Source organism: Penaeus chinensis, chromosome 24 (assembly GCF_019202785.1).
Source record: "Penaeus chinensis breed Huanghai No. 1 chromosome 24, ASM1920278v2, whole genome shotgun sequence".
In the NCBI taxonomy this organism is placed as follows: Eukaryota; Metazoa; Arthropoda; class Malacostraca; order Decapoda; family Penaeidae; genus Penaeus; species Penaeus chinensis.
In genome coordinates, this window is record NC_061842.1 from 31,372,870 (window position 1) to 31,385,699 (window position 12,830).

Sequence of the window (12,830 nt, forward strand, 5' to 3'; positions counted from 1 at the left end):
AGACTATGTATTAAAAGAAGAAAAAGTAGAAAACAAATGATAACAGTATCATAGAAGTAGTAATGTTAAAAGAAAAAGTTTATTACAAAATGAAAGACTGTATAATATAAATCAAATAAACAGTAACATTCATAAGAAATCATGAAAGGGTAAACAATAAGAGAAGTCCTGCTGGAGAAAGAGCGACAGAGTAAAATTGTACTGAGGAAGAAAGAGAGAAAGAAAGAAAGAGAAAATGACTTTTTTTGTGTGTTTTCTTTTTCTTTATTCATCTCTCTCTTTCCCTCTCAGTCTTTCTATTTTTCATTTTCTCATTCTCACCTTAGAGCTTCAAGATGCCTTCTTGTGGCCTCCTTCCTGCGCTTTTCTGATGAAATCTGTTCTACAAGCAGTCTGACTAACTCGATCCTCTGGATGGACCCAAGCAGGATCATTGACTCTGAAATTCAGTCAGAAAATGTGAGATGTGCTTATTCCTTGATTCATTACTCGTGTCTTAGTTATGCATTAAGAGGTGAATGGTATAGGCAGTGAATGAGGAAGACTTGACTTATGACATCATCATCAAAATAATGCCATCAATTATCATTTCCAATTATCATTTGGCTTAAAACTTACCTGGCTTGTCCACCAATGGAAGATATTTGAGCTTACGATTCTCCTTCAAGACTCTCTTCAACTCAACATATGTGATTCCATACCAAATGTACTTCACATCTCGCACCATTATATCTTCCACGTAGATGTTATATACATCCGCTGTGGGAAGAGATTGGGGTTTTGCGATTCATTTTGATCCTTTTCTGTATAATTAAATAATGACTGTTTTCAATCTTTGCTAATGTGTCTCCAGAGTTAAGCTGTAAGTAGCACCTTTTACAATATACTTTACCTGTTCCTGTAGCTATGATATCAGGTAGATATGGGAGCTTCTTTATACGAATCATGCTATCATATATAGATGGTTGCAGGAGTGATGATATACAGTTTGATATAAGTACACCAATCTACAAGAAAAAGAAAGAAAGAAAAAAAGATTATAACAGATATCCCTGATATTGGTGGTATGACTGTTGACACTATAGAAACTGACTTACAAACTGGGATGAATTCATTTAGAATTCACTTAAGGGCTTGAAGTGAAAGAACTGCATTGTATCGGTCATTATGACACAATCCTCACCATAATTGGTATGACGTAAGTAATCTGTCCAGTCAATTCGAAGACAATGACGGAGATGGAAATGGTGTGAGTAATAGCTGCACAAAATGAAGCTGCTCCCACCATTGCATAAGCACCTGTTAGAAGAAACAGCATTGATCAAAACTCTTGCAATAAATCTTCTTAAATAAGAAATGCAACATTTAATTGAAACTTCTTTACCTTTGCAAAAAATAAATAAATCAGAAATTCTTTAAAAAACAAAATTTTCCTCCTCACCAGGGACAATAGGTCTGCCGGGGGCGATGCCCGACGGGTAGAGAGACGCCATGACTTCACCAATTTGGCGGCCAAAAGCTGCTCCAACCTTAAACAACGGAATCAGCATACCAGAAGGCACAGGCAAGGTGGAGGAGATAGCTATCTGAATTACCTGCAGAAGTGGAATCAGAAAAAGGATAAAAATAGATATATAAAATTAGATTTTAAATGAACATATCTCCTACTAAACTAAGGGATAATTCAACTGGATATGCTGAACAATAGGGAAAAATATATCATATATATATATATATATATATATATATATATATATATATATATATATATATATATATATATATACATACACACACATACATTATATAAATGAATTAATGAACCAGCAGACAACAAGTATCATGTACCATTATAACATATGAAGCCTACAACAAAAGAAAAAAAATATTTTAAAAAGTGGAAAAAAATGGTGCTCACAGTAACAATTTGGAAGACAAAAAGGCTGAGGTGGAAGTTCCCCTCCACGTCAGGGAGCCAATTGCTCAGGATTCTCTGCTGATCCTCTGACAGGATCTCAGTTTGCTTCGTCCACGTCACATTGCTGAACAGCTGCAGGATCTGGAAGGGAGAGGAGGGTTCATTTATGATATATTGTGAAGTAAAAGAGATGAACTGACATAATTTGTATTCTTTATAATGGATTTGGAAGGTACATCTTTTACATGTATTTAATATCATTATCATCATTACTATGTTCACCAACCTTATTCTATCTGTGTATACAAATCTATATTTACAAATTCCAAATATATCATAAAGAGCCATACCTTCTGATAAATGAACACAGACAGACAAACACACATGCACTCACAAATCAAATAGATCTACAATGTCATACTAAAAAATACACCTGCTTTTTACCTGTTGACTTGCGGGTATTGTTGCTGCCATGAACTGACCTAAACACTCTGGAAAGGTCATGATGGAGATTGCTATGGTCACGAAGGTTGGATATAAGAGGCGCCTGAAAATATGAAAAGAAAAAGAAAAAAATTAATACTGAATCACTGAGAATGTAAAATATATATATATATATATATATATATATATATATATATATATATATATATATATAAAAGAGGAAACAAGATTGCATTACACTCCACAAAAGAATTATCTTTAACTATCACAACAAGAATACATCACAACAGATGGGAAGATACACACTTTTTCTTGAGGAAGTTCTTAAGCATCTTGTTCGATCGCATGAACATGACATATCTCCGATGGAGGTAGACAAACAGAGATCCAGCAAAACCACACACAATGCTGTTAGGAAAAAAGGAAAAGAGTTATTATTTCCAATATTGAACTATTAATAACAATACATTTACTGAAAAAATGTGTGTTGAGAAATGATTTCCTGTTTACTGTCATTGAATGTAAAAAGAAAAGAAAAAAAAAAAGAATAAATAATAATAATAATAAAATTAAAAATTAAATAACTAAAAAGAAAAAGAAATAAGAACAGAATAAACAAAATTCAAATACGAAAGTTTAAAACCTTCTAAATTTCGAAGATTCTGGGCATTTTTACAATTTGATTTCTATCTTATGTAATCATCAAAAAGAAGGTATAAACTTGTCATCTATGTTACATATTCATTGGTTAAAAACATCAAGAAACCTAGGAATCTACATTTTAGGCAAAATATGGGAGTGATTTAGCAACACTCAAGCCAAAATGAGAATAAATCAGCATAAAACTATCTTCCTCAATATGGCTAAATCAAAATCAGAAGCAGACCACAGAATCTTTAATGAGGCAAATGATCTGTCAATGTGTGAAGATATAACAAAGCAATGAAATAAAAAGTGACTCATGCATCATGAATGCTTTTCCAAGTACTTAAAAAACGAAATAATATCTAAAATTCAAGAACAGAACCCAAAAGAAAGAAAACAAATCATAACAGTGACTTAATGCAAGGGAAGAAATAATAATAAAGTTAACAAAATAAGATCGTAGTGGACGAAAATCAAATATACAGAGGAGGACACTGATAATACACATATACATTTCTATCTATCCCTTATTATGAAGCAAAATGAAGGTCAAAATTATCAGCCCATTACCCTATAGGTTTCCGTCAAATTCCTGTGCAAGAGACAAATAATAATAATAATTAGCTTAAAAAGAGAGAGAAAAAAATAACAACAGAGAAAGCTTCAAAATCTGTGTCAAAATTTACGTACCCAATACAGAGGAACGGCAGAAGCTCAATGACGTCATAGGGGTAGTCGAAGTCAAGATGCACTTTAAACAGCGGGTAGATGGTTTCTGTCAAGTGCACACCCAACATACAGGACTACAGATTATGGACTTCTACAAAATACAGTACTGTACATCTTTCTAACAGGTTGTCTTAAGGTGCACACATTTTTCAACTAAAAAATTCTCTCATCTCCTAATTCTGCTGTTTGCTAATTATTGTAATTGACACCATATATTATACACTAAAGACTACCTGCATCAACATAAACATATCACTTGCTAGTGCTAGATCTTATCAATATACATATAGCACTAAGACTGGCTTGACATGTAAAACAAAATCAAAAGAAAAATTTAAAAATTTCAAGTTAAACTCAAACACTGGGATAAATCAAAATATGGTCAGGCTTTATATACTATTAGGACTATATATAGAGAGAGATAAAAAAAAAATTATACTGGGATATACTGAACTGAATAACTGCATGCAATATGTTGACATACCTTAACATAAATCTAGGGACAAAATGTTACTTCTAATAAAAGAAGACATAAAATACATCAAAGAAATTATCTTAAAGCAGGCTTACTATCTACAGTGTACTTGGCAAACTAATTCCATTCAAATTTCAAAAACATACAGAGATATGGATTGCTCGTTACCCTCTCTGAAGTAGAACATAATGAACAAACCATATATATCTCTGACATGTGATACAGCCAATAGCTTTTAAAATTTTCCCTTTTTTTTTTATAAACATCTACTACGTCACTGACAACAATGTACGATGATAAAAACAAGGAAAAAGTAGAGTCTGAACTTACTGGCTCCCATGAACCAAACTGACATGAGGCGGTAGAACATTGCCCCAACCACAGCTGCAAAGAACCCTCGCCAGTAGTTTCTCACGGCAAAGTAAACCGTCGTTACCTCAATACTGAACAAAACACCTGAAATCAAAGGTCAAACGGTTACTTAAACAGCTCTGCACTCTGACTGGAAAGCTATGATCATAGATGATTTTAATTCTTATAACAATCACTTCCTGTACAATAATAAAGATTATTCCACTTAATCACAAATAGAATAAGATAAGCTAATGTTTAGAAAATTTATCCTCTGAAAACTAACTTTCCTTCAGATATTAAACTATAATTTTAAAAAATTAATATTAAAAGGGGAAGCAAATGCACTGGTTGAGGCTCTTTCTAGACAGGAATTTAATCATAATAAAAATTAATAACAAAAAATAAAGGAACAGAAAAACAGAAAAATTAAATTAAAAAAAAGGGAAGGAAAAATGTACCTCCAATGGGTGCAGCATAGCACACGGCCACGCCCATGGTGCAAGCAGCGGCAAGCAGGTCAGTTGATCTGGCATCGTTCTCTACGCTTCCCTTGATGTATCGCAGCATCTTGGTCAACATGGTGGCCACAATACTAGCCATGTGCATGACTGGACCTTCTTTGCCAAGTGGTAGACCTGCTCCTAATACAGCCGCTAAACCCACAATCTGAAGATGGAATTTGCAGGGATTAATGAAAATGTTCACCTTGAATATGACGTGGTTCAAGTAATGGCTAAAAATCATAATGCAAATCAGCATGGGTGTATATGTGTATGTAACATGTGAATACATACGAACTTCATGTGTGTATGCCATATTAACAAAAAAAAAGAAGCATTCCAGAGGAAGCGTCCAACCTTCGCCAGGAGGGTCTTCCACGTGAGGTACTCCTTGAGCACGACGCCCCTGAGGATGGTTTTCATCTCGGGGATACCCGAGCCGGCGGCGGACGGGGCCATCCACTGGCAGAAGGCGGCGGCGAAGATGACCAGCAGCGTCGGGATGCTCACCCACGAGAACAGCTGCAGCCCCCAGTGGGTGTCGCCAAGGTAATCGTGGAGTCGCGTTCGGGCTGAGGGAAAAGGAGAGGGGTCAGAGGGGAGGGGGAAGTAGCGGGGTCAGACAAGTGGGTTAGAAGGGAAGAGGAGGGGGTCAGAGGGGATGGGGGGATCAGGGAGGAAGGGCCAATGACTAGTGGAAGGTGTGGGTTTTGGTGGATGGAAAGATGTATGGAGATATAAAGGTACTCTGTCGTACAAAACAACAACAACAACAACAAAAAAAAAAAAACGTATAAACATCTGTGTTTCTCTCTCCTCTACCCCCCCCCCCCCTCTCTCTCTCTAATAATCCACAAATACCAACGCTAACTTAGCATTAGGTACAAATTAAGCATAAGGCAAATTCTCCTAAGGAATCAACAAATCCGTTTTAACTTTCCTAACCAGCCACAAACCGTCCGTTCCCAAACACCCTTTTTTCTTAACAATCTTTTTCGAGTCAAGCACAGGGTCCAAACATTACCTTCAGATCCCTCCCCTTCCCAGGTCTGCTGCGTTTAAAAGGCTTTAATTGAAAGCTCAGACTTAATATAAGGAAGCTCTTATTTTGTGTATAGTCATGGCAAGTGGAAGTACATGAAAAATTATATAATTCAAATAAATAAGGTTCTCCTACGCTCCCTCCATCCCCCCTTCCCCCATGCAACCGGGTCCCAATAAATCACTATCCCTCCCCCCCTTTTCTCCCTTACCCCTACCCCCTCCATCACCCTTGGACCCACTGATTCGGTACGAGGGGAGAGAGAGAGGTAAACAAATCAACAGCAAGTCACTCACTACTAAAGAAGATATGGACAATGTCATCTATGAGGAAGGATATAGTGGCCATGACGGTGCCCAGGATGAACAGGAACACCCAGTCCTCCCCGAGCCGGGCGAAGGTGTGGTCCCATATGGGTCTGCGGAAAAGGAGGGGAACGATTAATTAATGGGAATGGCAGCTTGTACGGAGGCAGATGGGTATTGTGGTAGAGTGGCAGTGGATGTGGTAGTGGTTAATACTTGTTGTAATCATGGTAATGGTAATGATGATGACAGTGACTGTGATAATGGTATTGATAGTGGTGGTAGTGAGTAGAAATAGTGTTAATGGTGACAAAAATGGTGTTCTTAGTTGTGATGATGGTAATAGGAGTAATGATGATAATAGTGGTAGTGATTACAAAGCTGTGCTTGCAACGAAAACAATTATAATAGAAATATACTCTAATTATATTGAGAATCAAGACAAGTAACAAGAAAAGCGAAACTTCGGGAGACATCGGCCAAATTTCCCTTGACATGTTTGACTGGACTAGAGACGGAAATCAGCTATAATAAATTTAATTGGACATCTCGTCCTTACTGAACACGTGAAAAGGAAAAGGAAAGAAGAGAAAAAGAGAGAAAGTAAGAAATAAAGAAACCGAAAAATAGCTAAGATTCTATATAGACAGATAGATAAATGGATAAAAAGATACAGATGCAGAAGTACATTTTACCGGCATCTGTTGGCGGAATGCCCAACACGCGAGAAGAATGATTACCTCCTCGACACTTTTAACACATCATAAAAAACAACAACACAATCTTCCTTTAGTTTCTTTCTGGAAGTCTAAAACAAAACAGATTGAGATAAGATAAGACAAAACAAAACAAAATAGACCAAAATTAAATAAGATTGAAAACAACTCCCCACAACCTCGGCCCCACAACCCCGGCGAGAATTCGGCCAATCTCGGAAATTGCTTTGTCCTGCAAGAAACACTGCCGCCGCCGCTGCTCCCGAGGCCGAGCTAAGGTCGTTAACTTTTCCTCTGTCTCATTTGAGTCTCGGAGCCAAATAACTGTTCTTTTCTGGGTTGGGGTCGGTGTTATATGAGGGCGCAAGAGGAACGGCGATTTTGACAACGTTGCTGAAGCAATAATATTAATAATCATAGTGTGCGTATGATAAAAATACAGCTTATCACCCAACACAAAAAATATTTTTTTCCTTCTCTCCACTACGATTTGTGTGACTTTACCGCAGATGCAATCAAAGGCTGACCCAGTTAGCTATCTAGATTTATGAAAACAAATATTCTGATATTTCAATAATCCTATTTATGTGTCTTACATCTCTCTCTATCAATATGACACAAGTAAATAAACATCTAATTATATTTACTGTAATATTAAAACCAGCAAACGAATTATATATATATATATATAAATATGTATATATATAAGTATATACATAAATATAAATATATATATAAATATGCATATATATATATATATATATATATATATATATATATATATTACATATATGAGCAACTTGGCTAATGAAATATCAACTGCATTATTCAAGTCATTAGAAACAGGAAAAATCAAACTTACTAACGTTTCTTATCAATGAAATGAAAAACTTGTGTTGTTGAGAAGCTCCTGCGTGACGTCAGCTATAAAGGCAGTGTTCGGTAACACAATAGGGTGTCATTTAAAGGACCGGAAAACATTAAGTAATTATAGTCGTCAACTGAGAAGTTCTCTTGACTTAGCCGATCTAAATATATACAAATACCAAGGTATATAGGAAAAATACACTAAGTAAACGCATACACTATCTAAAACATATACACCTAAGTACCAAACACAAAAAAATGGCGGATGCACGGTGTATCATAACGGCACAAAGACTACCTTGTTATTTAATGTTGCGGTTCATAACTTAGGTGATATAAACACGTTAATATGATAAGCGCAATGTACCCCGTATAAAGAATAAAACGGAGTCATTTGAAACGATAGCAACGAGAACGATGAGATTAAAACACATTACATAATATTTTTTTCTTTTTTTTCCCTATAGCCTTGAAAACAACACAGCCAAGAGAGACGATTAAAGCTTTAGCAAATAAAGAAAACAATAAAATACGGCGTTTCCTTTCTATTTCTCCTTTTTTTGGTAAACCATACAACCATAAACTAGGGAAGTGGATAATTTTTTTTTATATACAATCTAAAAATACAAAATCCTCTTTTTTTTCCTTTCTTTTATTCTAAGCCTTGCAGCCATTATAAAAAGCCATAGCAGCAACAGCAACAGAGCCAAGTGGAATCCGAAACCAAGACGCTTTCAACCGACCGTCTTTTGTTTCCTTCAAAAACGTCGGGCCATTTAAAATCCCGGTCTCGTGCGATCCGATGCTTTATACACGCGCGTCCGGCTGATTATGACGCGGTCGGTCCTTCTTCGGGTCACACGTTTATATACTGTAGCCGTCACCCTCGTCACGCTTGTGGGGAGGGGGGGGGAGTGGGGAGGGGGGGGGGGGAGGAAAGGAGAGGAGAGGAAGGGAGGGGATGAGGGTGGAAGAGGGAGGGAGCGGAAGGGGGTGGAAGAGGGGGTAGAGGAAGGGGGAGGGATGGAGTAGGGGGAGGGAGAGGAGGAAAGCGGGGTGGGGGAGGGGAGAAGGAGGGGGGGAGGAAATAGGGAGGTAAAAGGAAGGGGGGAGAAGTGGGAGGGGAAGGGGGGTGAGAGGAGAAGGGTGTGAGCAGAGAGAGGGAGGGAGGTGGGGGAGGGAGAGGAGGCTGCAGTGTTTTAGCTTCAGGATATCGTATATCTGCAGTGGCTATAGAGGCTTGCAGTCACCAGTTGAAATGTGCAGTTTCGTTATTCACGAAGGCATATTGATTACGCCCAAAGCCACCAAGTCAGCGGCAGCAGCTATGCGCCAGCAAGCTCCACGTCACGAGCGCACCTAATAAACAATGGTGTACATACTCTGATTATGCAATCATCATATGCAGAGGAAAAAAGAAAAAAAAGAAAAAAAAAAAAAGAAAAAACAATAAAATAATTGATTGTACAAAATAGCATTAAACGTACGCCCGGATTTCGACAAACCACTGAACATTAAAATAAGTAATAGAAACTTCTTCCGACGCAGCGCCCGCCTCGGCTACAGAAAATCGAGCGGCGTAGGCGAGCGCGCTGCCCAGGAGACCAGCAGGTGACATAGGCCCCCTCCCACCGTGTCGCCGTCGGAAACAGTCGCTGCGGCGCGGAACGAGGTCGTCGACCCATCGCCACAAGCCATGCAACTTAATCTGCAGCCGCCATGCAACGGAAATCGCTAACCTGAATTGCGGGCGAGAGGAATCTGTGCCGCCGGTCATCTGTTATATCGGAGGCGCATTTGGTTCTGCGATTATTTGCTCTCTCTTTCTTGTCTTTGATTTTCGCTATCCCTCTTTCTGAATTCTAGTCTGTGTCTGTCTGTCTGTCTTCCTCTCTGTCTGACTCTGTCTTTGCCTCCGTCTGAGTTGATTTCTTTTTCTGTCCCTACCTCTGTCCCCTCTGATTCTCTCTCTCTCTCTCTCCTTCTCTCTCTCCCCTATTCTTCTCCTTCCTTCTCTCTTTCTCTCTCTCTCCCCCCTCTTCTTTTCTCTCTCTCTCTCTCTCTCTCTCTCTCTCTCTCTCTCTCTCTCTCTCTCTCTCTCTCTCTCTCTCTCTCTCTCTCTCTCTCTCTCTTTCTTTCTCTCTCTCTCCCAGTCTTTTTTTGTTTCTGCCTCTATCTCTATCTAGCTATATCTCTGTCTCTGTCCTCTCCCTTCGTATTACTCTCTCTCCCCCTCTCCCTTCTAAAAAATAAAATAAAAGAAAAAGAAAAAGATTCGCAAGTCTGCATCCATTCCTATCTCCGCCTCTCTCCTACTCACCCTCCCCCCCCTCATTAAAAGAGAAATGATAATAGACTGCAATCAAGACCGAAATTCGCATAACCGTTGGAGGAAAACTATGACCAACTCCCCCCCCTCTCTCTCTCTCTCTTCCCTCTCCCCCTCTCCTTCCCTTCCCTCACCCTCTCTTCCTTTTCCGTTTTTCCTAGTAACAACGAGAAATTTACGTCGGTGCCAAGGATCGACGCCAAGTTATAAATTCTCATTCATGGCGATGCGGGAAACGGAGGGGAATAAGGGAGGAGGGAGACGGAACATAGAGGGTAAAGAAGAAAGGCGTAAGGGGAGAAAGAAAAGTGGGGGAAGGGATAAAATACGATAACACACACAAACATACACACACACTTATATACATATACACATACAAACATACGTACACATAAACATACCAATCTGTCCACCAAAACAAACATATATACATACATACATACATACAAACAAACAAAACTTCCGAAGAAGAGAAGGCAAGACAAAGAGAAGTGAAGAAAGGGATAAAATGCCAATAATTAAGAGAAAATAGGGAGACGAGAAACAAAATGAGAACAAGAATAGGATCGCATAAATTCGAAAGACAAAGGAGAGCGAAAGGGACGAGGAAGGAAGGCAATACGAGGCAGACGAAGACAAGGAGAGGAACGAGGAGAGAATGAAGCAAGGACGAGGAAAGGAAGAAAAGGAGGGGGAATAAACAAGACAAAGAAAGAAAGAAAATGAGGGGGAAAAACTAAAACTCGACGAAGAAGGAAAATAGAAAAAAGACAAAGAAACAAAAGTGACTAATAAGGAGAGGAGAGAAAAACCCGCCCACAAGAATACAGAAAGATAATGCAGTCGGCAGACACAGCATAAATAATTCACGGTGTTTGGGGCCTAAATGCCATGGCAAAGCACCCACACTAGAACAGCTTCTCTTTAAGGCCCAGACGTCGAGAGGCGCGGGAATGCGCGAATGAGCCCTTCCCTTAGCATTTGTTTTATCTTCTTTTTTTTCTCTCTTTTTTAGGGGAGGGATCTTCATAAATATTAAAATTCTAAGCCAACGACCACTGCAATTTTACAAGCTGCAACATTGCCCAGGCGGGGAAACTAGACTGCAATGCACTCACGCATGGCACGGATCAATCTCCAATGCAAGAGGACGAGGGAGGGGGAGGGGAACGGGGGGGGGGGGGACACCTGTGCATCGCTCTCTCCCGCTCTTCCACAAATAGAGAAATTACACCATATTTAGGGATCATTATCTTCTAACTGCCAATCATTATCGTCCGTCAGCCATTTTTGCGGCACAAGGTCAGAGAGGCATAAAACGTTGATTATATTCATTAACCTCTGATTCGCTTCCCGTGACAAGGAGACTTAAACAAAGAGAGCGAATACAGACAGAGAGAGAGAGTCAAAGGCGTTTCCATGACGACGAGGTAAGCCAGCAGCATCTGTGGGTCGGTCCCCAGCCTTGCATTTGGGGGTCCTGTGTATCACACCTTTCCGACGCCGCCAACACGTCCCAACACCCTTTCTTATGATACCCTGTAGGCTATATTTTTTCTTCCTGGTAGCGTATCACGAGGAGGAATGGGGCGAGAAAGTAAGGCTGGTTTTGCGTCTCTAAACCTTTTATCTATTTAATGAAAAAACAACAACATATATATATATATATATATATATTGTGATTTCAAGCAGCGTCGATGATCCCCCCTTTGCTGAATTGACGAGCGAAATCACAGAGCGGAATCTCGCGTCAAATCGTTGCACAAATATAATGCAAACTCATAATAATGTACCTCAACACTGCACGCAACCTACGATCAAAGAGAAGGGAAGAGGAAACAATCGCCTACAATTGTGCCTGAGGGCCAGTCACATACATACATGACGAGGAGGCCAGCAGCACTCCAAGAGGCAGCAGGGGCTGTAGGGGCATCAGAAGCGGCAGCAGAAGCAGCAGTAGGAGCAGCAGCAGGAGCAGAGCACGTACCTGGCGCGACGAGCGCACGTGAAGCGGACGACCGCCATGAGGACGTGCTGATGCGCGCCGAGAGCGAGCGTGCAGGAGAGCGGCGCGGGAGCTCCTCCAAGGAAGCTCTCACCTCCAGGCTCAGGAGGGAGGAAATGTTGACTGCAGGATGGGAATCGACCAAGGGGGTCAGCGTGCGCCCCGGCAATCGGCCCACGATCGATGGCACGGCTGACTGCAGTGCCCGCTCGCCCCAGCCGTCGCGTGCTCCTCGGGCCTGCAGAGGCCCTCAGCCACTCATTACGGCGCTGCCCGCACCCGCACGTCGCACATGACAACGACACATTCGCCGCAAGATGGAGTGCCGCGATAAATCTAGGCCTACGAAGTCCCCCTCCGCCGCCCCGCCCCGGAAGCGCTCCCGGCAAGCAAGCACGCAGCCGCGCAGGCGCCGCGGGACGCCTTCTGCCCAGCCGCGGACGCGCCCCCTCCCGCGCCTCTCGTCCCACGCTCGAAACACTCCAAGGGTATAAATGACCC

At 40.5% G+C, this 12,830-nt stretch overlaps 1 protein-coding gene across 5 annotated transcripts in view; it reads right to left on the reverse strand.

The window, feature by feature from the left end:
* Window positions 1-12,830, reverse strand: part of LOC125037817 (chloride channel protein 2-like) — a 79,459-nt gene that overhangs the window by 18,628 nt on the left and 48,001 nt on the right. For all 5 annotated transcript variants that reach the window (XM_047631056.1, XM_047631054.1, XM_047631052.1 and 2 more), the window contains 13 exons: window positions 6,404-6,525; window positions 5,423-5,637; window positions 5,024-5,231; window positions 4,542-4,667; window positions 3,698-3,782; window positions 2,669-2,770; window positions 2,363-2,465; window positions 1,919-2,059; window positions 1,442-1,595; window positions 1,184-1,299; window positions 893-1,007; window positions 619-759; window positions 322-439 (listed from right to left, as the gene is read on the reverse strand). In XM_047631056.1, the coding sequence (XP_047487012.1) occupies window positions 322-439; window positions 619-759; window positions 893-1,007; window positions 1,184-1,299; window positions 1,442-1,595; window positions 1,919-2,059; window positions 2,363-2,465; window positions 2,669-2,770; window positions 3,698-3,782; window positions 4,542-4,667; window positions 5,024-5,231; window positions 5,423-5,637; window positions 6,404-6,525 (1,746 nt within the window). The remainder of the gene's footprint in view (window positions 1-321; window positions 440-618; window positions 760-892; window positions 1,008-1,183; window positions 1,300-1,441; window positions 1,596-1,918; window positions 2,060-2,362; window positions 2,466-2,668; window positions 2,771-3,697; window positions 3,783-4,541; window positions 4,668-5,023; window positions 5,232-5,422; window positions 5,638-6,403; window positions 6,526-12,830) is intronic.